General features: G+C 38.8%; 3 protein-coding genes across 5 annotated transcripts in view; all 3 read left to right on the top strand.

Annotated features, from left to right (window-relative positions):
* Positions 1–25,592, top strand: part of LOC121383128 (galactoside alpha-(1,2)-fucosyltransferase 2-like) — a 58,123-nt gene that overhangs the window by 30,187 nt on the left and 2,344 nt on the right. Inside the window, exons 1-2 of one of the 3 annotated variants that reach the window (XM_041512931.1) lie at positions 19,440–19,603; positions 24,300–24,361. In XM_041512931.1, the coding sequence (XP_041368865.1) occupies positions 19,551–19,603; positions 24,300–24,361 (115 nt within the window). In that variant the 5' untranslated portion in view covers positions 19,440–19,550. Of the gene's footprint in view, positions 1–19,439; positions 19,604–24,299; positions 24,362–25,592 lie in introns of those variants that run through there. The other 2 variants (XM_041512932.1, XM_041512933.1) reach the window with 2 other exon arrangements.
* LOC121383520 lies at positions 191–1,327 on the top strand. The gene has a single exon (XM_041513591.1). It carries the CDS (start codon positions 191–193, stop codon positions 1,325–1,327), a length of 1,137 nt encoding a protein of 378 aa, XP_041369525.1.
* Positions 2,171–3,475, top strand: LOC121383522 (uncharacterized protein F54H12.2-like). Its single transcript, XM_041513592.1, has one exon. The coding sequence runs from the start codon at positions 2,171–2,173 to the stop codon at positions 3,473–3,475; it is 1,305 nt and encodes a 434-aa protein (XP_041369526.1).

The following is a 25,592-nucleotide window of genomic DNA, read 5'->3' on the forward strand; positions in this document are numbered from 1 at the left end:
ACACTCCTGGATTTGTTTTGTGTCAGTATCAATGCAAAGACTATTTGAATATTAATTTTAAAACTGTAGAGTGGATGAACATTTTAAAAGAACAAGTACTTAAAATTCTACGTTTGGAAGATCGACTTGCAAAGTAAACATGTATGTGTGTATAAATTAACGTTACATACTACGCTATTTCAGTTCAGACATGGTACGCAAAGTGAAAACTAAGGTCAACGAAACTGAAAAGAATGAACTTGAAAAGTATTATACAAAACCGAGAGACGCTGGAGCTTTCTATGGACCGAAGAAGTTTCACTACGCTTTAAAGAAACGTGGTTTACAAACGTACAAGTTGAAAGCGGTAACACAATGGTTGAACGACGAAGATGCGTACAGTCTTCACAAGCCAGTGAGCCGTTCATTCAAGCGTCTCCGAGTACGGGTTAACAAAAAAGATGAGATGTTTGACATGGATTTAATGGACGTCAGCCGTCATTCAAAAGTAAACAATGGAGTTAGATACTTGCTCATAGCTATTGACATTCTTTCGAGATATCTGTGGGCCATACCCCTAGTAAACAAAAAACCGGAGACGGTGTTAGAAGGTTTCAAAACAATTTTAAAAGACGAACGTGTACCCAAGAAAGTTCGAGTAGACAAAGGTTCAGAGTTCGCAGGGGTATTTAAGCAGTTTCTATCAAAAGAAAACATTAAACTGATTGTTACGCAGAATGAAGATATCAAAAGTAATTTCGCGGAACGAATTATTAGGACGCTTCGGAGCCTTATTGCGCGTTTTACGACTTACAACAATACACAAAAATACATAGACGTTTTAGCAGATCTAGTACACAATTATAACAATACAGTACACTCGTCCCTGGGACTGTGGGCACCGGCTGATGTAAATAAAGTGAACGAAATTAAAGTGTGGAGTCATCTGTACGTCGAACCCATGGTTAAGAAACTTAAAGTAAAGAAACCATTAGCAAAATTTGTATTTGAAGTGGGTGATTTAACTAGAATCAGCTATTTGCGAAAATCGTTCACAAAGGAACAAGACTTGAGGTGGACAGAAGAGTTGTTCAAAATCCATTCTAGAAGTAGGCGTCAAGGTATTCCAGTGTACAAACTGCGTGATTTTCACGATGAAGTGCTGAAAGGTATATTTTATACAGCTGAACTTCAGAAAGTTAATAAAAATCAAGACATTCTGTGGAAAATCGAAAAAGTGCTGAGAAAAAAGAAGGAAAAGGGAAAAGTGTACTATTTAGTTCGGTGGTTAGGGTGGCCACCTAGTTTCGATTCGTACGTAGAAGAAGGTGAACTGAAAACTGTGTGAGTCATGGAGAAGTACATTATATTGAAGAGCACGGACTCCAAAGCGGTGTTTCCTGATAACAACCCCTATCATTTTCGCGTAATGTTAAACCAAAGATTAACGTTTGAAGGTGTTTGGATTGTGTCTCTTGTGGATTTGAATTTTGGAGTAACTGATATACACAATATGAACGATTTACAAGTGGACGTGTTGTGTAATCTAAGTGACAGCAGTCTAGTGGGTGATGGGTTGGTGGCATTGCTGAGACGTGTCGATTTACGAGACGGTCCTCGATACCAGTTTAACACACTGTGGAACATACCCGTGGTAGTGAACGACAGTGCTTACATTGATATACATATAAGAACAGTGTCGGGCTCTTCGGTTTCATTTATCAAAGGGAACACGAGTGTGACATTACTTCTGAGACATTTTCCATTTCTGGAGTAATTTACCATGGATCGAAAACTTTACATTCCTGATGTCAGTAAATGGTTAAAGTATTTTGATAAGCAAACAAAGAATGTTGTTCATTTTAACAAGCAAGTGGGATCTGGAGTTGGGAATTACAAGGACAAGTGGTTTTCTTACATGATTCCTATTATACCGAGGCATGTAAACAGTGTCGACAACAACAAAAATACAAAAACAGCCAAAATAGAAGTGACATCTCAGACACAAGACGTGGTAGAACGTGCTGAAACTGAACAAGAACGCAAGATGGCTATAAAAAGAAAATCTGGCAAACAAATCGTCAGAAGCAAAAAGGTCAGACGCATGACACCACAGAAAAAACGAATTCCCGCATCGAGGTATAAATCACCTATTGACGAAAACGATATCTTTGTATAAACAGATAACAATATGTCGCTGCTCACGGACAAAGACTTTGTGGAAGGTTTACCCAGTGCCTTGGATCTGTTTTCTATGCCTCCATATCAAACAAGTGTGTTTCAACATTACTATGTAGACGTCAGACCAGTCAGTCAAATTACTGATTCGTCGCCAGTTGAATTCCAAATTTCTAACAGTGGAAGCGACTACGTGGATTTGAAACGAAGTCGTTTGCATGTTAAACTGAAAGTGAGTCACTCAGACGGAACGGTTCTGGGTAAAGATGAACACGTGGCTCCAGTAAATCTGTTCATGCAAGCTCTGTGGTCGCAAGTCGCGGTGTATTTACAAGGTCAATTAGTGAGTTCGGCGAACAATCACTATCTCTACAAAGCATATATTCAAACCTTACTGAATTACGGAGAAGACGCTAAAAAATCTCAACTTCAGTCTCAGCTGTTTTACAAGGACACCGCAGAAACACAAGCGGATATCGAAAGCACCGATCCCATTACTGGTATCAATTCTGGATTATCAGATCGAGGAACGTTCATTGCAGACAGTAAAACGGTTACTATGGAAGGACCCCTGTGTGAAGATATTTTTAACATAGGCAGGTACCTTGTGAATGGTGTGGACATAACTGTTAAATTATTTCGGACCTCAAGCCCCTTTTGTCTGATGTCTGGCAAGTCGGGTCAGGAGTACAAGATCGACCTGCAAGATATTTATTTTAAGATATGTAAACTGAAAATGAACAGTGCTCTTATTTTAACGCACAACAAGCTATTTGAAAAGTCCAACACTCTGTATCCATTCACTAAAACAGAGGTTAAAATAAGCAGTATTGCTTCTTCACAACATAGTTATGTTTGGGATAGTGTGTTTCAGTCGCAGTGTCCAAACAGGTTGGTTGTTGGGTTTGTCGATGGAGACGGTGTGAATGGATCTTATACAAAGAACCCGTTTAATTTTCAGAGTTCATTTGTGAAAACGGTGGGATTGTATTTAGATGGTGTCAGTGTGCCTGCTCGACCCATCGAAGGAGACGACGTGAGCGCCTACGTGAATTTGTTCGAGGGGTTGAACAATTGGAATCAAAATAGTGGAAATTACATTGAAAGAACGGAATTTGCTTTTGGAAATGGACTATTTGTGTTCAGTCTTGAAGCCGTATTTGTTGACTCTAATTATTTAAGTTTGCTTAAGAGTGGTAATTTACGGTTAGAAGTACAGTTTAAATCTGCATTGACAAAGACTGTCAGTTGCATAGTGTATGGTGAATTCCCCAGCTTGATTGAAATCGATCAGACTAGGAACGTGTTTGTTAAATAAAACCATGAATGGTATACAAATGCAATGTGCGATTAATTGTGACCCAGATCTTCGTTCGTACATCGTTGGTGTGTATTCGAGTAATACTTTACCACGATTAACTCGTGGTGGACAATGGGGGTGTATTGTAAACACGGACCCATCTCACCTTCCCGGCAAACATTGGGTGGCGTTCTATTTTAACAAAAACAAAGCAGAGTTTTTCGATAGTTTTGGGAAACCACCTGAATACTATAACAAGAAGTTTGTAGAATTTTTAAAGAAACACAGTTCATCTTATGTTTACAATAGCAAATCCCTTCAAATGATAAATAGCAGAACGTGTGCATTTTATTGTTTGTATTACCTGCTACAGAAATGTAAAACTGAACTGATAATGAACGAAATTGTGAATCAGTTCAGTGAAGATAAATTACAGAATGATGTATTTGTATACAATTTTATATGTAAATACTTTAGATACTGTACGCAATCGTGTATTCCATGTAACTCACTACATATTGTAAACTATAAATAATACAGTATACTACAGCAAATATGCATTATGTTGTAAATTATTAATAAATTGATGTTAAAATTATGTACGTTGTTATGTTATTATGTTTCTTTGTTGTGAGACCTTACCATTATCAAGGGGTGTTTACTACAGTATTTTATTATAATTGTTTACTCGAAAGCAGAGGAATAATAATTTCAAAATAAACACTTTTCTGAATAGGTATCCGAACAAAACACCATCACAAGTCAGTATTCCAAACCACATTTCTGAACAGGTATCCTAAAACACTTTTCTGAATAGGTATCCGAACAAAACACCATCACAAGTCAGTATTCCAAACCACATTTCTGAACAGGTATCCTAAAACACATTACTGAATAGATATCCTAAAACACATTACTGAATGGGTGTTCCAAAACACATTATTGAATGTGTATTCCAAAACACATTACTGAATGGGTATCCCAAACACTTTGAATTTAGCTATCCAAAGCACATAATTTTACATTAATATAATAAATATATAAAATATAATTTGTTTTGTTTATTTATTTCCTCTTTTTAAAACAAATATACTGAACAGCACATTAAAAGCACCAGTATTCTCATTGCTATAAAATAGTTTACTGACAAGTACAATACGTTAATTTCAAAATAGTTTACTGTTAAGTACAATACGTTAATTTCAAAATAACGTAGGTTGCACCACTGATAATTTCCCTTTGCTGTACATTATATTTATGCAGTGAGCTTTTGTCTCAAAGTAACGCATATATTTCCGTTCGTCTGTTTTAAGCTGTTTTTATTTATTTTTTTACACAAAAACCCAACCTCCTATATGATCGCCGTGCTTTGCTACTAACAGTTTGCCAGGAGATTCAAAATGCTTGCAATGTCATGGTGTGACCGCAGTGTAATCTCTACTCTGTACACATAGCAGAATCTTTACATTAACACCTAGCCTCCTTTATGATCGCCATGCTGTGCTAATAAACAGTTTCGACAATTATTGCGGTGACATGGTGTGACCGCTACTGATTAAATATCCTATCAGGTAACACAAATATTCGGTCAGACATGACTGTTTGAAAGCGGACAGTCGCTTACATTACAATTTTTGTTTTCATAGCAACAAGTGATCGTACAAGCAATTCTCATTACGAAAATATACTTCTTATAGCTGGACTTTCTATTTGTTTGCCATACACAAGCATGAATACATAGCTCATTTGGGTGTATGTTCGCTTGAGGTGCTTGCGTTGCTCGGTGGATCCATTTAGCTGATTGCGGTTACTCCGTCCCAACCAGTAAATCGCAACTGGTATATCAAAGGCTTTGACATACACGTGCTTTACTGTTTGTGAGAACCTACATCTAAAAGATCCAGTGTTGCTAATGGAAACAATGGTTAATAATTAATAAACTAATGTTCTCTAGTGGTGTTGTTAGAATATATATATATATATATATATATATATATATATATATATATATATATATATATATATATATATATACACACACACACACACACACACACACACACACACAAAATCGTAAGTCCACCACAACTTTGTTTCCCAATTATCCTTTTTAAATGTACTTATTTCCATTACTCTTAGTATCTGTATTCAATGACAAAATAACAATTCATTCAATATCATGAACAAATGTACTTTATTGGATTAGTAGTAAATACAATTCATTACATTTGTAAAATAAACAACAGCGAAAAATACATGTTACATCTAATCCTGTGCATTTACAAACGTTCACTTCGGTCATATGTTTTAAAGGAATTTCTTCCCGGGTGGACCAAGGTCTGCCTGTCTCTTCAGAAACAAAACAACTGGTTTCTTCTTTCCATTCTTTACCACGACTGAATGTGATTTGATTATGTGAATGAGTTTTGGTCGCTTCCTATTGACAACCATGCTGTTTTTAATGTCCGGACTGGCCAATGGTCTATGTAACTGTGAACATACAAATGTATAGAATAAACTTAAGTATGCTATTCCGGTTCACTCATTTCAGAAAGATCTGAATGATTAGATTCCGACTCGCTTTCTTCTTCTTCTGTCAGGTCTACATGTGGTATAATGTCTTTCATGATGGGTTTCAACAGTAGCTTGATCTTGTCCTTTATCACCGTGTGATCTGTGTTAGGATCTGTTTTGTTTAAACTATCGAATATAAATCGAAACAAAGGTGCTTTTGAAAAATACTTTGTAAATTCAATGATAACAATCAGTGTTTTGACTAATTCATGTTCCCACAGTCGCGCTAGTTTTCTCTCTATCCACTCTTGTGTCTTTCCTTGCTGTTGATATTTCTTACGTCTGAGTTTCATGTTTTCTAGATGGTTTGCACGAACACGACCCCACACACGTTGTAAGCCGACATTCTGCCATTCTATAGTCAGATCATGGTCTCGTTTATCAAACATGTGTTTTCCGTCTCTTTTCTGCGAGTTAAAAATGTCATGACTGTTGGTGTCTTCATCATGGTATTTGGTGCGTTTTCGGGGTTGTACCAATTCGTTCTCAGGACACCACGTTTTAATATGGCGTTGTAAGTCAGTCATATTACCAAACAAAACGCCACGATCGGTACAAGCAGTAGCCATAATAAATGAACCTGTCTCGTCACTGGATTCGCCCAAGTCTTCGTCAGTATATTCCTCTTGTCCCAAATTGCTACCGGTTTCAGAAAATGATTTAACAGTGTCTACGGCTCGGGTATCTGAAGGAATCTGACTGTCGGGCGGCGAAGAAACGTCTTTTAAAGTATTACTGTAATGCTTAATTCCGTGGTCTGTGGGTTGGGTGGACCGCAGTTGTTGGATCCGTGCTGGAATGTCTAAAATATTGGGTTTAAGTCTGTTATTCTCGTGAGTTGATGGTCGCAAATCGATCGTGAGATTGCCGTAAGGTTTCTGAACAGCAGTCTCATAAACTGACATAAAACGATCACTATTACTGGAGTAAATTCTTCTCGCAAACAAGTTCACTTGCTGTCTGTCAATGGGTGAATTGAACAAAGTCACGTAGTTGGAGTTAAGAGCAATATCACGTGACTCCTTGCCTCTTGGAAACAAGTTTTGTAACAGAAGAAAATTAGTTACATTCTTGTGATGTGAAGTTCTTGTAAATAACTGAGAGATGCGTTTGTCATCCTTGGCCTCCGTCATATGATCATCCAGAATTAAAACATTGTTGTTGCGTGCATTAAAGAAATTGTCGTCCTGTAAGTTGTAGGGGATACCTTTCTCAAACTGCACTTGGGGCATTCTTTCACGAATAGTGTTGTAAAGCGGCTGCCACTCTGTGTAACACCATATGATGTTGTTAGGTGTCGGCTTGATGAGTCCTTTTTGGAGTATTTGATACATAAACATAGTTTTCCCACATCCACTTGGGCCCACAAAAACAGCATTAGACGGGATAGTAAATTTGAAAGGCTCTCCATATTGTTCAGCTGGAAATCCTGAAGTTGCTAACTGTGTCGCTGACAAAGACCTTTGAGGAGGAAGAGGAGGAGGAGGAGGAGGAGTATATGGGAGTAATTGAGGAGGAGGTGGAGGAGGAGTATATGGGAGTAATTGAGGAGGAGGTGGAGGAGGGGTGTCTGGCCGGTGCATCTGTCTTCGGTGCCTTTGCATATTATCATGTCTGGAAAAACTGTTCCCACACTCAGGGCATGATGTTGATCCCATGATGGATTTTGTTCAACTGAAGCCTGAATATATTTAATCCACTTCCATCAACGCCTTGGATTGTGCGAGTGATGCTTGAATCAACAGAGCCCGTCTCGGTTTGATACATGCATCCCTGAGAAGTGTCAGATAGATTAAATGCTCGTTAATTAAGTCTGTCATAATTTACAACGTAAGTTGATCTCCTGACAATAACGTAGTCAGGCCCTCCCCAACAATCTGGAATGTCAACACCATGTGCGATAACACGTTTGAGTGAGTCAATAGCTTCAGACTTGCTTTTATACCACTGTGTGCCCTCCGATAATACTCTCTCTGGTTTAGCACGTGGGTACGCCACAATGATCCAAGAGTACTGTTTGCTCATGTCGAATACAATTACACAAATGAGCATTTCTCGTACACATCAAATGTTTATATTAGTCTTTAGGGAGATATACAGTACAGAGTTCTCCAGGTAATATACCCGTACGTAGTCGTCCATATTCGATATCAGTGTATGGTGCCACATCTACTAACAGATATCCAAATGTTCTTGATTGCACAACATCTTGATATGACTCAGCAAAGTACTTCGACTGTCCGGGAAATATCTGTGAAGCAAAAATCTTATATTCATGCGCTAATCGAGCATTAGCCATTAACACAAACAGATGGGTATTTAAACTCATGGTGGGTAAAGACTTTGTTGTAAACTAATGCATGTAATACCCAAATGATGCGACAGAGTAGAATAAACTTTCAACATGAGCTCACTATTACACACTTCCATCATCAGATCGTCCAAGACCAACACAATATGTTTCTGTGCCTCGTCTGCCCACGTGTACAGCTCTTCCTGTGTCGGTAGTCCCTCGTAAAACAATATATTAGGAATGGAGTGTTGAATGTCTGTGTACACGTCCTGCCACACAACGTAACAATAAACAATGAGTTTAGGTGCTACGTCAAACACAACGTTTGCATTCTCCAAAACACGCTTTGTAAAAAACGTTTTCCCACTTCCACTTCCACCTACAATTGTAATGGTTGTAGGAGTCGTTATTTTTATCAAACATTCGTTTTCAGTCATGGTTAACAATCAAATGTAATCTACAAAGCACTAACGACAACTAAAAGTATTTTTTGTGTTCGTTAATTTATATGCTACACACAAATACATTACAGTATACATATCTCAAACACTTTCATTATTATGCATAACACGTACATGTATATAAATAAACACTTTCAATAACGTCATTTTCAAATGTACTTTTCAAGTAAGCCAATCGCACTCGTTACAACACACTTGAAAGATAACAGATACGCACCGATTTGAACTGGTATGTCCTTCAAAGATAAAAGTATGACACGCATGACCTTGAAAGATAACAGGTATGACATGCATGACCTTGAAAGATAACAGGTATGCACCCATTGTACTGGTGGCGTCGGCCATTGTTCCGGCGGTGCACGGTGGCGTTTTCCATTGTATTCCATTGTTGTCCCCGCCACGTATAAAATATACTACTTATGTCAGTACTGTGGTCTTGACGTCCAGTAACACGGTTAATTTCCTCATACTTGTGGACGAGGATTTTGGTTGTAGCCAACATTTGATGTTACTACTCGCGTGTTCCTTTATTTATTTCCGTCAGTATATGTGCATGCTCCTCGTCACTGCGAGCACCGACATACATGAGAGAATCGGGGGTACGATTTCCATGAAGAAATTGACAGTAGGATAGGGGACCTGGAGGGCTTTAGCCACCCCACCCCCACACAATCCCATCCCCAATTATTCTGAATTAAAAACGTATTATTATCATGATGAATTTTACTTGTAGAATGTAGAAAATTGTATTTCATTCATCTGTTTTTCAAAATTGTATACGGGACTATGCCCGCTCGCCAAAGCGAGTAAAAGTTCGGACGGACGAGTTAAAAAATGCAATTACTAGTCTGACGGGCGATCTGTTTTTGTTTGGGGGGTTTTTCTGACTGACTGTAATTTTATGTATTTATTTTATTTATTTTATCTTTGCATTGAGTCCACGAGTCCACGCATCCACGTCAGCCATATCAGAATTCCAAACCATTCAAACACACTGTTCAGAATGATGACGAAATACCCAATGATACATGTACCATATTGCCAATAGACTACTATGGAGTTCCGAACTGCGCAGGCGCGATATTCCAGAGACAGGTTATAGTGAAAACGCAACCGTGTTAAAACGGTCCCAAAGGAAAATGAAACCAAATTGGACAAAACGGAAACATAACTTAAATGTATGTCTAAAATCAATCTAATTAAAATTAGCTCCACTATTACATGTGGATCTAACAGCAGCTGTCACCTGGACATGGGAGTCCACGCAATGCTGTTAGATCTACTGGCTAGATCCAGTAGAGCTAATTTTAATCAGATTGGTCTAAAATGGCGTTACAAACATGCGTTGTTTACATTATTCAACATTTAATAATGGATGTTTGGACCAAATATTTTCAGCATAGGCGTAAGAGCTCCCATTTTTAAGGGGGGGGGGGGGGGGGGAGGGCAGGCTTATACCAAACAGCTTATAGGGTTGCAGGCTAATCACTACACATGTTTACATGGATTACAACTAATTTTGAGAGCAGAATGATGGAAATACATGGTAAAAATGTGTCAGGTTAGAACATTTTCCCCGAATATCTAGTCAAACCTGCTTTGGCGGCCACCTCTATAAGACGGCCACCTGTCTATGACGGCCACCTCTAGGTCCCCCAACCCAATTTACAGTATATTTTACCTCTATATGACAACCACCTGCTCAAGGCGGCCAGCGGCCACTTTTGTTTAACCAAAAAGGGTAAATGGACCTGTCTATGGCGGCCAAACAATTCAATTGGAAACCTGGCCGCAAAATGTAGTGACAGATTTCTTTGTTCTTTCGGTCACTTTGTTTCTTCATTGTTTTGTTTTGAGATATTTTATTGATCAAACAAGAATCAAAAGGATTGCACAACAGGCAGAGCCTATATAAATGCTCTCCTGAACAAGATGGACATCAGACAATATTCATAATCATACATATCTAATGCATAATAACAATGTCCAATGGCATAAAATATTTAACATAATTAATATTTTTTAATATATAGTAATAAAAGGTAGAGAGTAGATAGAATAGAAATGGGATAGTCGAGAAAAAATATGATAGTAGATTGTTGGAGCTAACCTTATATTGGGCAGTAAGATCAGAATAATAAGTTAGTTCAACTCGAATCTCTTACTTTCAGCTATATATTTATGTACTGCGTTAAAAATCAAATTGTTTTCTTCAGTTGGTAGGTTTATTGACCCGGATAGTAATAGATTAATGTCTAAGATATCAAGGTAATTCCGTTTCTTCATGTTTATTATCACAGGCGTGCATAAACACGTACGTTTGATGGTTAGATGTTTAGTGAATTAATCTTTGTTAGTTTTGATATGTGAGCAATATCTTAATCTTCGGGAATACTGAAGTTAAAACTACATTCCCTGGAATATTTTTATTATTTAAGCATATAGAACAGAAAATCCAATTACGTTTGGCGCATATATGACGCCGCACTCCGCATTGGTTTCACTACGCTGACGTATCCAGGTCAAAAACAAAGCCATGATTTTGAAAGTGGAACACTTTTGACGGGCTCGTACCGATCTCGGTTTTCATTGGCTTATCACAAGTATAGAATTCCCCAACAAGAGATCACGTGAGATTTCGCAGTTTTTGAACAAATTTAACTGTCTTGATTGAGGGGTCGTCTCATATCTCCAAAACATATTTATATCCATAGAGGTATGGTACAACGCCTTTCCAAGGGTCGGTGAGTGGGGGATTTGCCTTGAAATTTTGACAGTGGCCAGCTGTTGGTATACGCGTTACATGTAAGGGGGTGTTACTAATTACGTAACGCTCTAGGGGTAGAGGAAGAGGGTACTGTGTTCGATTTACGTAACATTTTTCAAGACTATATGTTATTTTTATTCATTACTTAGACCTAAAAAGGTGTTTTTTGGAAATGCGCGGTCAGTCTAGGATCGATCCGCATCGGCGGGTATACAAAAAGACCATGGTATCCTGTCTGTGGGATGGTACATATAAACAATCCCTTGCTAAAAAAAAATGTAGCGGGTTTCCAAGACGCGTGTGCAGGGATTTCAGCGGGGTTGGGGTTATAGACTGTGTTAAGCGAAGTTTATATGGGGCCATGCTCCCCCCCCCCCCCCCCCCCAAAAAAAAAAATACATTTCAATTTTTTTTAAGCTTGGGCAAGTAAGGGTTTCGACCTCCAATACCCTCCTCCTGCACATGCACCCGATTCCTCTCTCTCAAAATTACCAAATGTTAGACATCCAACAGCATATGGAAGGAAGGATAGGATATGTTTTATTTAACGACGCACTCAACACATTTTATTTACGGTTGTATGGGGTCGGATGATTATTAAATCAATATGCTTTATCTTTGATGTCGTTAAACAACCCCATCCCCCGAACTTTACCCTTTCCAAACGAAATAATATTTATTTGAATTTTTTTAACACGTAAAATTAAGAAGTGAAAACGTTCATTGTCTACTTTAATATATTTTATTTTAAAAATATATACATGATTAATGTGTTACTAGTATACAAACTAAACTTTGAAAGTTCTACTAGCACTTTATAAAATATCAATTCTGAAACAGGAAGGTACGACTGTCGATAATACGTTGTCAAGATAAAACCGGTTTTAACTAAAAATTCTAGTACCGTATCCTCAACCGAACTTTCTTAGTACAGCGCAAGATTTCTCTTTTAATTTTTTGAGACGAACCCTACAATTTGAAATCGGCAAACGCACGTGTTAACTGGAACTGACAACAGGCTGTCGCTTGTGCTTTGCCGAGCTATGGCGGCACAGGCGACAAATCAAGCGTATACGTTTGACGATATCCGTTCATAGCGAACACACACGACTTTTTTAAAAGTGCATTTGAGCTTGTATTTTACATTTGTACATGATGTTATAATATGGTAACCAGAGAATGTAACGTTAAATATAGCTACATATTATGTGTTTTTCGACGTTAGTTTCCAAAATGCCTCCTAAAGTTCGTAAGCCGGTCGCCTTAACGTTGGAACAGAGGATAGATGTTATTTTAAAAAATCGGAGAAAGATAAATTCAGTGCTAGAAATACTGCAGAACAATTTGGAGTGGGTAGAACTTAAATTGATGGAATTCTGAAGAGAAACGCAGAGGTGTTGGCATATTATGAAACCTACGGTGATTGGGAAAGGACATCATATTATTTTTCTCGATCGATCGATTTAATATCTCGATCGATCGACTTACTATCTCGATCGATCGACTTTCGAACTCGAGGCTTTCCGTCAAGATAGGCGACTGGGATTCCGTTATAGGTTATACTATACCATATACAATCCCAAAAGCAACAACATTAACGTCTGTGGTTAAAACACCATATAATATGCAATATATCAACAAAACTATAACATTCATCCATCACATAAATACAGGCCACCACATTTTTCCTTTCTCAAATTGGAGAAGAACTAATCCCCATTCCCTTTGCCCTACCAATTTGGTCGGGGTGAGGTGAGCAGGTATGTATACACTGTACTAAAAGCCACCCACTGTTCACATCTCTCAAGTACACCCACTGTTGCAATAGCTAAGGCAACTACGTCTGTATCTGAAGCAGATATCATGATCCATATGTACCTTGCCTGATATGCATCGAATATGGAGGGGCATGTTGAAGCCCAAAATGTACCAAATGGGACACCTTGGGCAGTGCTCAGCCCAAGATGTCCTTGGGACATCTTCTTGGGCCAGGAGATGCCATATACTTTTGTTACATTTGCTTAAATCGTTCAAATTGTTTTTTGTTTAACGACACCTCTAGAGCACATTAATGAATTAATAATCGGCTATTGGAATCAAACAACTGGCAATTCTTACATGTAGTCTTGAGAGGAAACCTGTCACATTTTGCCATTAGCAGAAAAGGGTCTTTTATATAAAGAAAGGACGGCACATACAAAATATTTTGATATACCAGACGTGGGGCTCTGGTTACACCATTTAAAGGCATGTGGGCATTTTGAAGCTGTGCCTGCCCAAACGAGTGGGATTTTCGCTCGGTTGCAATCCGTTCGTTTGAAATGGACTACAATGAAGGGTCGATTATCTGGGTGAAGCTACTGAGTTTTCCTATTCCAACCAGTGATTCATGAATGGCATATCACAGGAAATAGTATGAAATATGCTGTGTAAATATGTATATACTTTGTATGTGCATGTATGTGTATGTATGCGTGTATCTACTATCTATGTATATGCATGTATGTATGTATGGATGAATGGATGTAGGCAGGTAGGTGTGTGGTTGGTACGTAGTTACGTACATACGTATGGATGATCGATGGATGGTTTAAAGTTTGTTTTGTTCAACGACACCACAAGAACATATTAATTGATTTATTAATCATCGGAGAGAGTTTTAGAGAGGAAACCCGCTACATTTTCCGCACATTAGTAGCAAGGGATCTTTTGTATGCACTATCCCATAGACTGGATAGCACATACCACGGTCTTTGATATACAATGGGTCCATCGACGGGGATCGATCAGGCGAACTATTTACCACTGGGCTACGTCCTGTCTCGGATGGATGGATGCAAGAATGCAAGCATGTATGTTTGTGTGTTCATGCGTGCCTGTATGTGTATTTGGTTATGTAAATGTGTTTGCGTGTGAATATTTAGCTATGTCCCAGTTATGGCGATACATTAATGTTGACTTTTACTTATATTTATAATTCGTACTTGTCTAGCATCCCACATGTTGACATCCCGGTTCTTCTTACACAAAATATGTTTTGATTACTGGTATATGTGTGTGTGATATCTCCCTTCTTCGTCTGTGTGTGTGTTTGTGTGTGTGTGTGTGTGTGTCTCTCTCTCTCTCTCTCTCTCTCTCTCTCTCTCTCTCTCTCTCTCTCTCTCTCTCTCTCTCTCTCTCTCTCTCTCTCTCTCTCTCTCCGTCATGACTTTTTTTTCCAGAACGCTGGATAGCTTTCAATGTAAAGTTGTTCTATTAAGCTTCTTTTTTTTTTTATGATTATGAATGCATTCGTCAATTCTGTAGTGTCACCATAGCACGTGGATAGCACATGACTGTTACAGACATAGATATTAACGCACTGGTGCAGGGGGTAATTAAATCATTTCTGGCCTCACAAATTGTTCCATGCCTTTGCTGGGACTCGAACCTGTGGCATCGAATCGCCCGCAAATTGCAGACTAACCACGATGCGTTCTGAGCTATCCAGACATGTGTATGTGTATATATATAAATAAATAAAAATTCTCCACATTTTTTTTTGAGGGGGTTCACAACAACATTACAATATACATTCCCATTATATCATTTTCTATAGGTACTAAATAGACATAACTAATACTATACAGTACTTCTGTTATGTTCTAAATAAGTCGTGATAAACAGACCGTCACTTCATCTAAAACGATGTAAAAAAAATACAAAATGTGCCAATAGTATACTGGCGGAAAGAAATAAAGGATCACACAGATAGCAACAGGAAATAATGACTACATTAAAAATCATTTCATATTGTCAGAAGTTGACATATAGGCAGCACATTCAACACTACAGACATTCAATCCCACATTACAACTTGGTATGAAATACAGACATTACTACGCTAGTTGTGAATTAAATTTGGTCAACAATTTGATGTGTTCCCTTATTTCTTTCCATCAGTATATTTGTCATGTACTGTCGAAATTTAAGGCTTATCCCAATTACCGTTCACACACCCCTTTTCAAATGTCTGTCTTGGGAATGGGAACTCAATTAACGTGCCCACATCCACAGAGGTTCAGGCACGCCCACCCCGGACTTAGCCTCTGACTTCGCGAGTGACCAATTCCGGGACAGGGGGGTTGTCTATCTTCGTCACAGGCGTGCTGGTAACCTAATATAACTACTTTGTATAAACCAGGATGTTGCCCGACAGCTGTAACAAGCGATACGGCTGACGGAGTACAGTGAGCACACACTTTCCATCTACATTTACTCGTATTTATATTTGTTCGGCTTTTGGTGACCCCACTGTCCAAAGGAAAAGAAAGAAATGTTTTATTTAACGACGCACTCAACACATTTTATTTTACGGTTATATGGCGTCAGACATACGGTTAAGGACCATACAGATTTTGACAGGAAACCCGCTGTCGCCACTGCATGGGCTACTCTTTCCGATTAGCAGCAAGGGATCTTTTATTTGCGCTTCCCACAGGCAGGATAGCACAAACCATGGCCTTTGTTGAACCAGTTATGGATCACTGGTCGGTGCAAGTGGTTTACACCTACCCATTGAGCCTTGCGGAGCACTCACTCAGGGTTTAGAGTCAGTATCTGGATTAAAAATCCCATGCCTAGACTGGGATCCGAACCCAGTACCTACCAGCCTGTAGACCAATGGCCTAACCATGATGCCACCGAGGCCGGTTCCTGTCCAAAGGAAACCAAGCGAGACCTAACTGAAGGAAAGAAGAACTGTTTTCTTTAACGACGCACGCTTAGCTTAGTAACTTGTTTAACGTGTCCATATACCACTAGGGTTTCGAACACGCCTATCTCGAATCCGGCCTCCGATAGGCGCACGCAACACATTCTAATGGGGGTTATATGGCTTCGCAAATGATGAAAGAGAAAACTCGCCGCCATCACGCCATGAGCTATTCTTTTTGATGAGCAGCAAGGGACTTTCATACAGACAACATCCTACATATAGGATAGTACATACCACAGCCTTTGTCACACCAGTTGTGGGGCACTGGCTCGAAAGAAATAGCCCAATGGGCCCACCGATATAAAAAGTATGTCACCTCATAATAGTTTTAATCTACCTGCAACAAAATAAAGTGTCACATGGTATTTATGATTTAAAGAGTATTTTTGTTAGTAACCATCATTTTAGCTGAAAATCGCATTCCATTTAATAAAAAATATTTTACCCTGTACCGGTTTCAACCTCAAGTGTACACCGCATATCAAATGTAGCCATGTGTGTGTGTGTGTGGGAGGGGGGGGGGGGGGGTGATTGAGTAGACCCCCAGCCCCTACCACCTGCTCCGCCGTGTCTGATACTACATAAAAGTATATTAACTTAGTGGGAATAGATAATAGTACAAATAATCAGTGTCGCATGTTACTACCAATTAGACCTGCATTTTTATAACAAGACAATGTCTTTGTCTCTGTGTTAAATGTTTGTGGCGGTTTTTGTTTGTTTTTTGTCACAAATATAGGAATCTACACAATAGAAACAAACAAACACAAAATAAAACAAAACAAACAGAAAACAATACAACCGCAATTTAGTGTAAAAGAATTTTTGATTCAATGAAACAGTAAACATTTCATATCATCAAATTCAGTTACATTTTTGTTTTTACTCCAGAGATGTATACTAAATATATTTAGTTGGATAATAAACCAAATTTAATGTCAAATGTGTGTGTGTGTGTGTGTGTGTGTGTGTGTGTGTGTGTGTGTGCGCGCGCTCGTGCGTTTGTGTATAATAGGCATACACCAATAATAATATGTCAGTTATAGCTTCCCTTAAAGATATTATGCCAATTACAATAAACATAATATTTGGCTTTATTGGTTTCGTTTTGAAGTGATATTAGCCAATTCGATGCCTCAGTGGCGCAGTGATTAAGCCATCGGACTACATGCTGGTAGGTACAGGGTTCACAGCCCGGTACCGGTTCCAACTCAGATGTAGTTCTTACGGTCTCAATGAGTAGGTGTAAAGCCACTACACCCTCTTGTCTCTAACTACTAACAAACCAACTAACAACTAACCCACTGTCCTAGACAGACAGCCCAGATGTCTGAGATGTGTATCCAGGATAGCGTGCTTGAACCATAATTATTTCTCGCTTACCCCAGTGCACCACGACTGGTACATCAAAGGCCGTGGTATGTGCTATCCTGTCTATGGAATGTTGCATATAAAAATCCCTTGCTGCTAATCGAAAAAGAATAGCCTATGAAGTTGCGACAGCAGGTTTCTTAGATCTCAATATCTGTGTGGTCCTTAACTTTAACCGCGTCAAACGATAGTGGTTCTTCGTGTACTGCTGGATTTTTATATAGCAATGACCTTAAGTGGTCATCCGTATAGGTGGCCCATCCACGACAATAAGCTCACGAATGCTCTTGGAACTTTATGGGTCACCTCGGAAGTTCAACAACAACAACAACACCTTCAATATAACAACTTCAACATCTGGAGATCATCATGCGTTTCACCCACCTGCTCCTTTGGGTGGACGAATGGCGGACTGTTCATAAACATCACCATTCCTCTCCTTCCGCACCCCATCATTCCTTCCCATACCTATCCCAAGAACCTTCCTTCATATACATTATAAATAGTGTACCCACAACAGTTGTATCACAGTATGGATAACCTGGGAAGGATGGGGTGTGTGTGTGACGCCGTGTCAGGATGCGTTAGGACGAAGGTGGTCTCGACCGTTAGTTTTGCCTGGTAGGAGGCCTCCCCCGCCCACACCCCCGGCGCGCCTTACCCATGGAAATCCGGCCCAGCAATTTGGGGTACTTTCCTGGTATTGGAACGTCGGCAACCTGTCCGCGAAGCCCACCCGTTTGCGAAACCTCCTTCCAGGGCCTTGGAGCACCGGCTAAAGATGTCCCAATTTGGACATTTTGGGCTTCAACGTGCCCCTCCATATTCGATACATATCAGCAAAGCTACGTATGGGTCATGCTATCTGCTACAGATACAGACATAGTTGCCGTAGCTATTGCATCAGTGGGTGCACTTGAGAGATGTGAACAGTGGGTGGCTTTTAGTACAGTGTATACATACCTGCTCACCTCATCCCGACCAAATTAGTAGGGTAAAGGGAATAGGGATTAGTTCTTCTCCAATTTGGGAAAAGAAAAAATTACTTGTACATGTTGTGGCCTGTATTTATGTGTTTGATGATTACCTAGATGAATGTCATAGTTTGGTTGATATATTGCATATTGTTTTTTTAACCACAAACGTTAACGTTGTTGCCTATTGGATTTTATATTGCATAGTATAACCTATAACGGTATTCCAGTCGCCCATCTTAACGGAAAGCCTTGAGTTCGAAAGTTGATCGATCGAGATAGTTAGTCGATCGATCGGGATATTAAATCGATCGATGGAGAAAAATAATTTGATGTGATGTCCTTTCCCAGCCACCCTACCAATCAGCCATCTGATAAAAAGAGACAGAGAAGAAAGAAAGAAAGAAAGAAATGTTTTATTTAATGACGCACTCAACACATTGTATTTACGGTTATATGGCGTCAGACATATGGTAAAGGACAACACAGATATTGAGAGAGGAAACCCGCTGTCGCCACTTCATGGGCTACTCTTTTCGTTAAGCAGCAAGGGATCTTTTATGTGCACCATCCCATAGACAGGGTAGTGCATACCATGGCATTTGATATACCAGTCGTGGTGCACTGGCTAGACAGAGAAGAGTCACGGGCAACTAGGATATAAACATACTGGCGTGGTAATGGTTCAGTGATGCTACAGCTCGTATGTAGGTTGATCAAGAAGAAAGCATTAGAATTTGCTGTGGATTTCGGTGTAGACCAATTCAATGTGTCAAATAGCTGGCTGGAATCATTCAGGCGTAGACACAACATGAGAGAGATGACGTAAGTGACACGGCGGTTGAGGATTGGAAAACCAAATTGCCAGCAACGTGTCAGGATTATATTTCAAAGATAATGCGGATGAGACGGGCTTGTTTTAAAGGGATACGATGCAGGCAACGCTTAAGGTAAAAGGTTTTGAATGTAGTAGTATTTAAATCTTATGATACCTCTATATGACGGCCACATGCCAATGACGGCCATTTTTCAATGGTCGTGTGAGTGATCGCCAAAGACAGGTTGGACTGTATATACATTTTGCCCGAATTTAATGTTCACTCCAGGACCAGTACGCTTATGATTTGTTCAGGTTTTAACACTCCAACACCGTTTTCGTCAATTGATACTTTGAAATGCCATTATAGCGAAAAACAACGCCACAAAAACCCAACAACAACAAACAAAAAACAAACAAAAAACACAACGAAAATGGTTCTATTTTGATAGTAATTGCGATTTAGCCTAATTCCCTGGAAACGGAGCCGGTCAAAGGTTAATAGTTCCTACAAATGGTTTGTTTACGTTGCAAATATGTTGCCGATGTGTTTTGAATATAATCTTGTGTTAAAGGGACATTCCTGAGTTTGCTGCATTGTAAGATGTTTCCGACTAATAAAATATTTCTACGATTAAACTTACATATTAAATATATTTTCTTGTTTAGAATATCAGTGTCTATATATTCAATGTGTTTCTGGTCGTCTTAATATTTGTAAGAAGCCCAACCTGGATTTTGTCTTCAAATAATTTCGTACGTACGAAAAAATATATTTTAGGAAATAAAATGAAATTTAACCTAGTCCAAATATTAGAACGATCAGAAACACGTTTAATATACAACCACTAATGTAATTACAATCGTTAAAAAGTCTCTGTAAGTCGATATCATCTTAAAAATTGCACAAACTCAGGAATGTCCCTTTAAAATACTTGTGGTATGTCACTTGGTTCTTTTAAATCTATATTCGTGAAAGAAATGTGAAAAACCAAGTCTTGACTAGGGTTTGGAGTTTGATTGTGTTCGTTTGCTGATGTCGATCACTTACCAAGTGTCTTTAATAATGTTTTTATAAATGCAAGTGTGTGTGTGTGTGTGTGTGTGTGTGTGTGTGTGTGTGTGTGTGTGTGTGTGTGTGTCTGTGTGTGTGTGTGTGTGTGTACATATATATATCAGAGATGGGGTAATCGTAATCAGTAATCGTAATCGATTGCGATTACATGAAATCATGTAATCGATTACATTGTTTGAGAATGTCATGTAATCGCAATCGTAATCGATTACATTGCTAATGTAATCGTAATCAGCGATTACTTTCATGATTACTCATAATTATTTACTAAACTTAGATGTGTTTAGCATCAACTCCAGTAACAGTGCCTATAGTTAGAAGCAGTACTGGTCAGTCAGTAGAACTGATCTCCCATTGTCTACTACTCTCATAGTAGAACTATTATTTGCCTTGAGAAACAGGGGATCATAACGTCTGGATTATCAAATGAATGTTACCCAGGGGATGAAGACACACATTCACATAATGGTATCTATCGTGTTTACGTTTACTATAAAACCACTTAAATAAATACAAAGTTCTAGCTAGCAATATATAAAAGGGCGCTGCACCATGTCCCAGTTTTGTGTCCTAATTCATTACCGTAAGAAAATTAATAATAATAATAATATATATATATATATACACACAGTTGAATCTCGTTGGCTCGAACCCCGTCGGTGATCGAGAAAGTGTTCGACCCATCGGGTAGTTTGACCAAACCATTCGGTCAACATCAGATATTTCTGTAACATAAGTTAGAAAGTTGAATTAGATAGGTGTCAGGACGTTTCGGCCCCAGTACATGTTCGGCCCCTAATGCAATATACGGCGATCTAGTGTTCGTGTATACAGATATATGCTGTAATTGGTATAGTAACACCGGTAATAATATAAATAAAATACACTTTTATTAACATTAATTTGTCGAATAACATTCATTGCGCGCGCGTGCGCACACACACACACACGTGCGCATACATACAACAGGCCTACATACATATTATACACCGTGACACGCACACACATAAACATGTACGTCATCGCGTTCATGTAGAATATCACTGATAAATGATATGGTGATAAAATAAGGAAGCGAAACTTACGTTTAGTATGTTTAGACTTTCATGTTTGTATATTACGTTTTAACATTGTTTCACCAACGATTCAAGTGGTAGAGAATGATACAAGACAGAACTTACCTAACCCACGATGCTATCACAAACAACTCAGACTCGGTTCAGGAACTGTGCATCCATATGTGTTTTTGCTGTTTCTTTTAAATGCTAGAACACTGAGATGTGTGTCCAGGACAGCTTGGTTGAACTTTAATGGGATATAAGCACGAAAATAAAGTTGAACTGAACTGAACTAGAATATGTCTTAATGATGCTACTTTCAATTTACCTACCGGCCTCAGTGGCGCAGTGTTTAAGCCATCGGTCTTCAGGCTGGTGGGTACTGGGTTCGGATCCCAGTCGAGGAATGGAATTTTTAATCCAGATACCGACTCCAAAACCTGAGTGAGTGCTCCGCATGGAAAACATTCTTTGTGATCGTACTTAATTTCTGTACACATGTAACCCCTACTGACGTCAAACATCAGTGGTTCCAATTCTAGCCACATGTAAAGCGCCCCTATTATGGGAAGGGTCTACATGGTAGAACAAACGCAAAACTATTTATTGCAATTTATTAAATTGTATTTACACAAACAAGAAAATCAGTTCATTTTCATGGAGAGAGAGAGAGAGAGAGAGAGAGAGAGAGAGAGAGAGAGAGAGAGAGAGAGAGAGAGAGAGAGAGAGAGAGAGAGAGAGAGAGAGAGAGAGAGAGAGAGAGAGATGGATAGATTACACAAATATACCAGTGATCAAAATATTTGTTTGTGAAAGAAGAACCGGGATATCATCATGTGGGTTGTTAGACAAGTACGATTTATAAATATAAGTGAGTCCACATTAATGTATCGTCATAACTGAGACATAGCTAAATATACGCACGCATGAACACAAACATACATACATGCATGCCGCATGAACACAAACATACATACATGCATGCCGCATGAACACAAACATACATACATGCATGCCGCATGAACACAAACATACATACATACATACATGCATGCATCCATCCATCCGAGGCAGGGTGTAGCCCAGTGGTAAACAGTGGACCCATTGTATATCGAAGACCGTGGTATGTGCTATCCAGTCTATGGGATAGTGCATACAAGACATTCCCTTGCTACTAATGGGGGAGGGGGGGGGGGATGTAGCGGGTTTCGTCTGTAAAACTCTAGCCGGTGATTAATAAATCAATCAATGTGTTACTGTGGTGTCGTTAAACAAAACAAACTTTAAACCTTCAATCGATCCATTCATACGTACGTAACTATGTAACAACCCACCCACATCCATTCATCCATACATACATGCATACATACATACATATATACATAGATAGTAGACACACACACACACACACACACACACACACACACATGTACATACAAAGTATATACATATTTACACAGCATATTGTATACCATTTCCTATGATATGCCATTCATGAATCACTGGTTGGAATAAGAAAACTCAATAGCTTCACCCAGATGATCGACCCTTTATTCGTTTGGGCAGGCACAGTTTCAAAATGTCCACATGCCTTTAAATGGTGTAACCAGAGCCCCACGACTGGTATATCAAAATAGTTTGTATGTGCCTCCTTTCTTTGGGAAAGTGCATATAAAAGACCCTTTGCTGCTAATGGAAATATGTGGCAGGTTTCCTCTCAAGACTACGTGTCAGAATGGCCAATTGTTTGACATCCAATAGCCGATTATTAATTCATTAATGTGCTCTAGAGGTGCCGTTAAAAAACAATTTGAACGATTTAAGCACATTTAACAAAGTATATGATGTCTCTTGACCCAAAGGACATCTTGGGCCGAGCACTGCCCAAGATGTCCCAATTGGGACATTTTGGGCTTCAACATGCCCCTCCATTATTCGATACATACCAGCAAAGCTACATATGGATCATGGTATCTGCTACAGAACATACAGACGTAGTTGCCTTAGCTATTGCAACAGTGGGTGTACTTGAGAGATGTGAACAGTGGGTGGCTTTTAGTACAGTGTATACAAACCTGCTCACCTCATCCCGACCCAATTTGTAGGGCAAAGGGAATGGGGATTAGTTCTTCTCCAATTTGAGAAAAGAAAAATGTGGTGGCCTGTATTTATGTGATGGGTGAATGTTATAGTTTTGTTGATATATTGCATATAGTGTTTTAACCACAGACGTTAACGTTGATGCCTATGGGATTTTATTTGGTATAGTATAACCTATAATGGTATCCCAGTCGCCTATCTTGACGGAAAGCCTCGATTTAGCCTCGAGATAGCAAGTCGATCGATCGAGATAGTAAGTCGATCGATCGAGATGGTAAGTCGATCCATCGAGATAGTAAGTCAATCGATCGAGATAGCAAGTCAATCGATCGAGAAAAATAATTTGATGTGATGTCCTTTCCCAGCCACCGTAGGGGTCTAGCATACATATTTCAGGCATAAATAAAAAAACCCCTCAAAAACAACAATCAAAAATAAACAAAAACTGCAACAACAAAAAACTGCAAAAAAAAAAAAAAAAAAAAAAAAAAAAAAACCCCAGACAAAACCCATACACAAAAGCCCACCTTTCTGAAGCAAGTTTTAGAGGTAAATGTTTGGCATTGACGTTTTTATTTTTGTTTTAACCATGGCAGATTAAATTCAGCAATGAGATTCTTAACACTGTGTCATCAAAGAAGAACAATCTGGTGTTTTGGTAAGAGTTTTACATTTAAATAATGACAATCTGAATTGTTAAAATCCAATCAGTCAGTTAGACACAACCTTTTTCATACGTTAAAATCAGGGTCGCACGTTTGTTCACCTGTTAGGAAAAAAAAAACACAAGAAGAAAAGATCTACTTAATGACGCACGCAACACATTTTATTTACGGTTATATGGCATCGGACATCTATAGTTAAGGACCACACAGATAATGAGAGATGAAACCTGCAGATGCCAATCCACGGGCTACTCTTTCCGATTAGCAGCAAGGGATCTTTTATATGCAGCATCCCAGACAGGATAGTACATACCACGGTCTTTGTTAAACCAGTTGTGGATCACTGATTGGAACAAGATATAGCCCAATGACCCCACCGATGGAAATATAGAAATCACAAACTGCGATAAGGATGGGGTATGACTAGATTTAGCTCAGTCGGTTGAGTGCTCGCTTGCGTCGTAGGATCGAACCACCTCAGCAGATTTGTTTTTTCTCGTTCCAACCAGTGCACTACAACTGGACAAAGGCCGTGGTATGTGTTTCCTGTCTGTGGGAATGTGCATATAAAAGATCCCTGGCTGCATTAGGAAAAATGTAACGGGTTTCCTCTGATGACTACGAGTCATAATTACCAAATGTTTGACACCCAATAGCCGATGCTTAATTAATCAATGTGCTCTAGTGATGTCGTTAAACAAAACACACTTCTTCTTCATTCAGGAGATATTATTTAATAAAGACACAGTTGGATCACAATGTACTACTCCAAAATGACACATAACTTTAAAGTCTTCGATATGGCTGGATATAAATGTCGAATCAAGACTACACAGATTTATTTGCCATCACAATTTCAGGACCATTAGGCAGTTACAAGGTATTTTATGTCTAAATGTTGAGTCACATCTGGTATGATGGTATCTATTATACAGTTATACATACATTTTGAAAATTGTGAAAGCTCTGGTGTTAAATATATCCGGTGTACAAAGTGAATAATTTTGGTGACCACGTTTCATTTAACCTCAGATGAGTACTTAAAATAACGATTGCGGGGATGGGAGCATTAAGAAAAAGCATCAATACACAATATGGCGGGATCTTCTCATTTAAAGGCATACTGTCACGGATTTAAGGACCTTATTTCTCTAAAAATGGATAATAAATGAAAATTACATTAAGTTTTGAAAACCAAATCTAGCTATCGCATCACTTTAATTA

The sequence above is a fragment of the Gigantopelta aegis genome, chromosome 10 (genome assembly GCF_016097555.1).
Source record: "Gigantopelta aegis isolate Gae_Host chromosome 10, Gae_host_genome, whole genome shotgun sequence".
In the NCBI taxonomy this organism is placed as follows: domain Eukaryota; kingdom Metazoa; phylum Mollusca; class Gastropoda; order Neomphalida; family Peltospiridae; genus Gigantopelta; species Gigantopelta aegis.

Excerpts from the sequence above, each read along its gene's own strand:
- LOC121383520 (XM_041513591.1), top strand. The coding sequence starts at position 191 with ATGGTACGCAAAGTGAAAACTAAGGTCAACGAAACTGAAAAGAATGAA.
- LOC121383522 (XM_041513592.1), top strand. The coding sequence starts at position 2,171 with ATGTCGCTGCTCACGGACAAAGACTTTGTGGAAGGTTTACCCAGTGCC.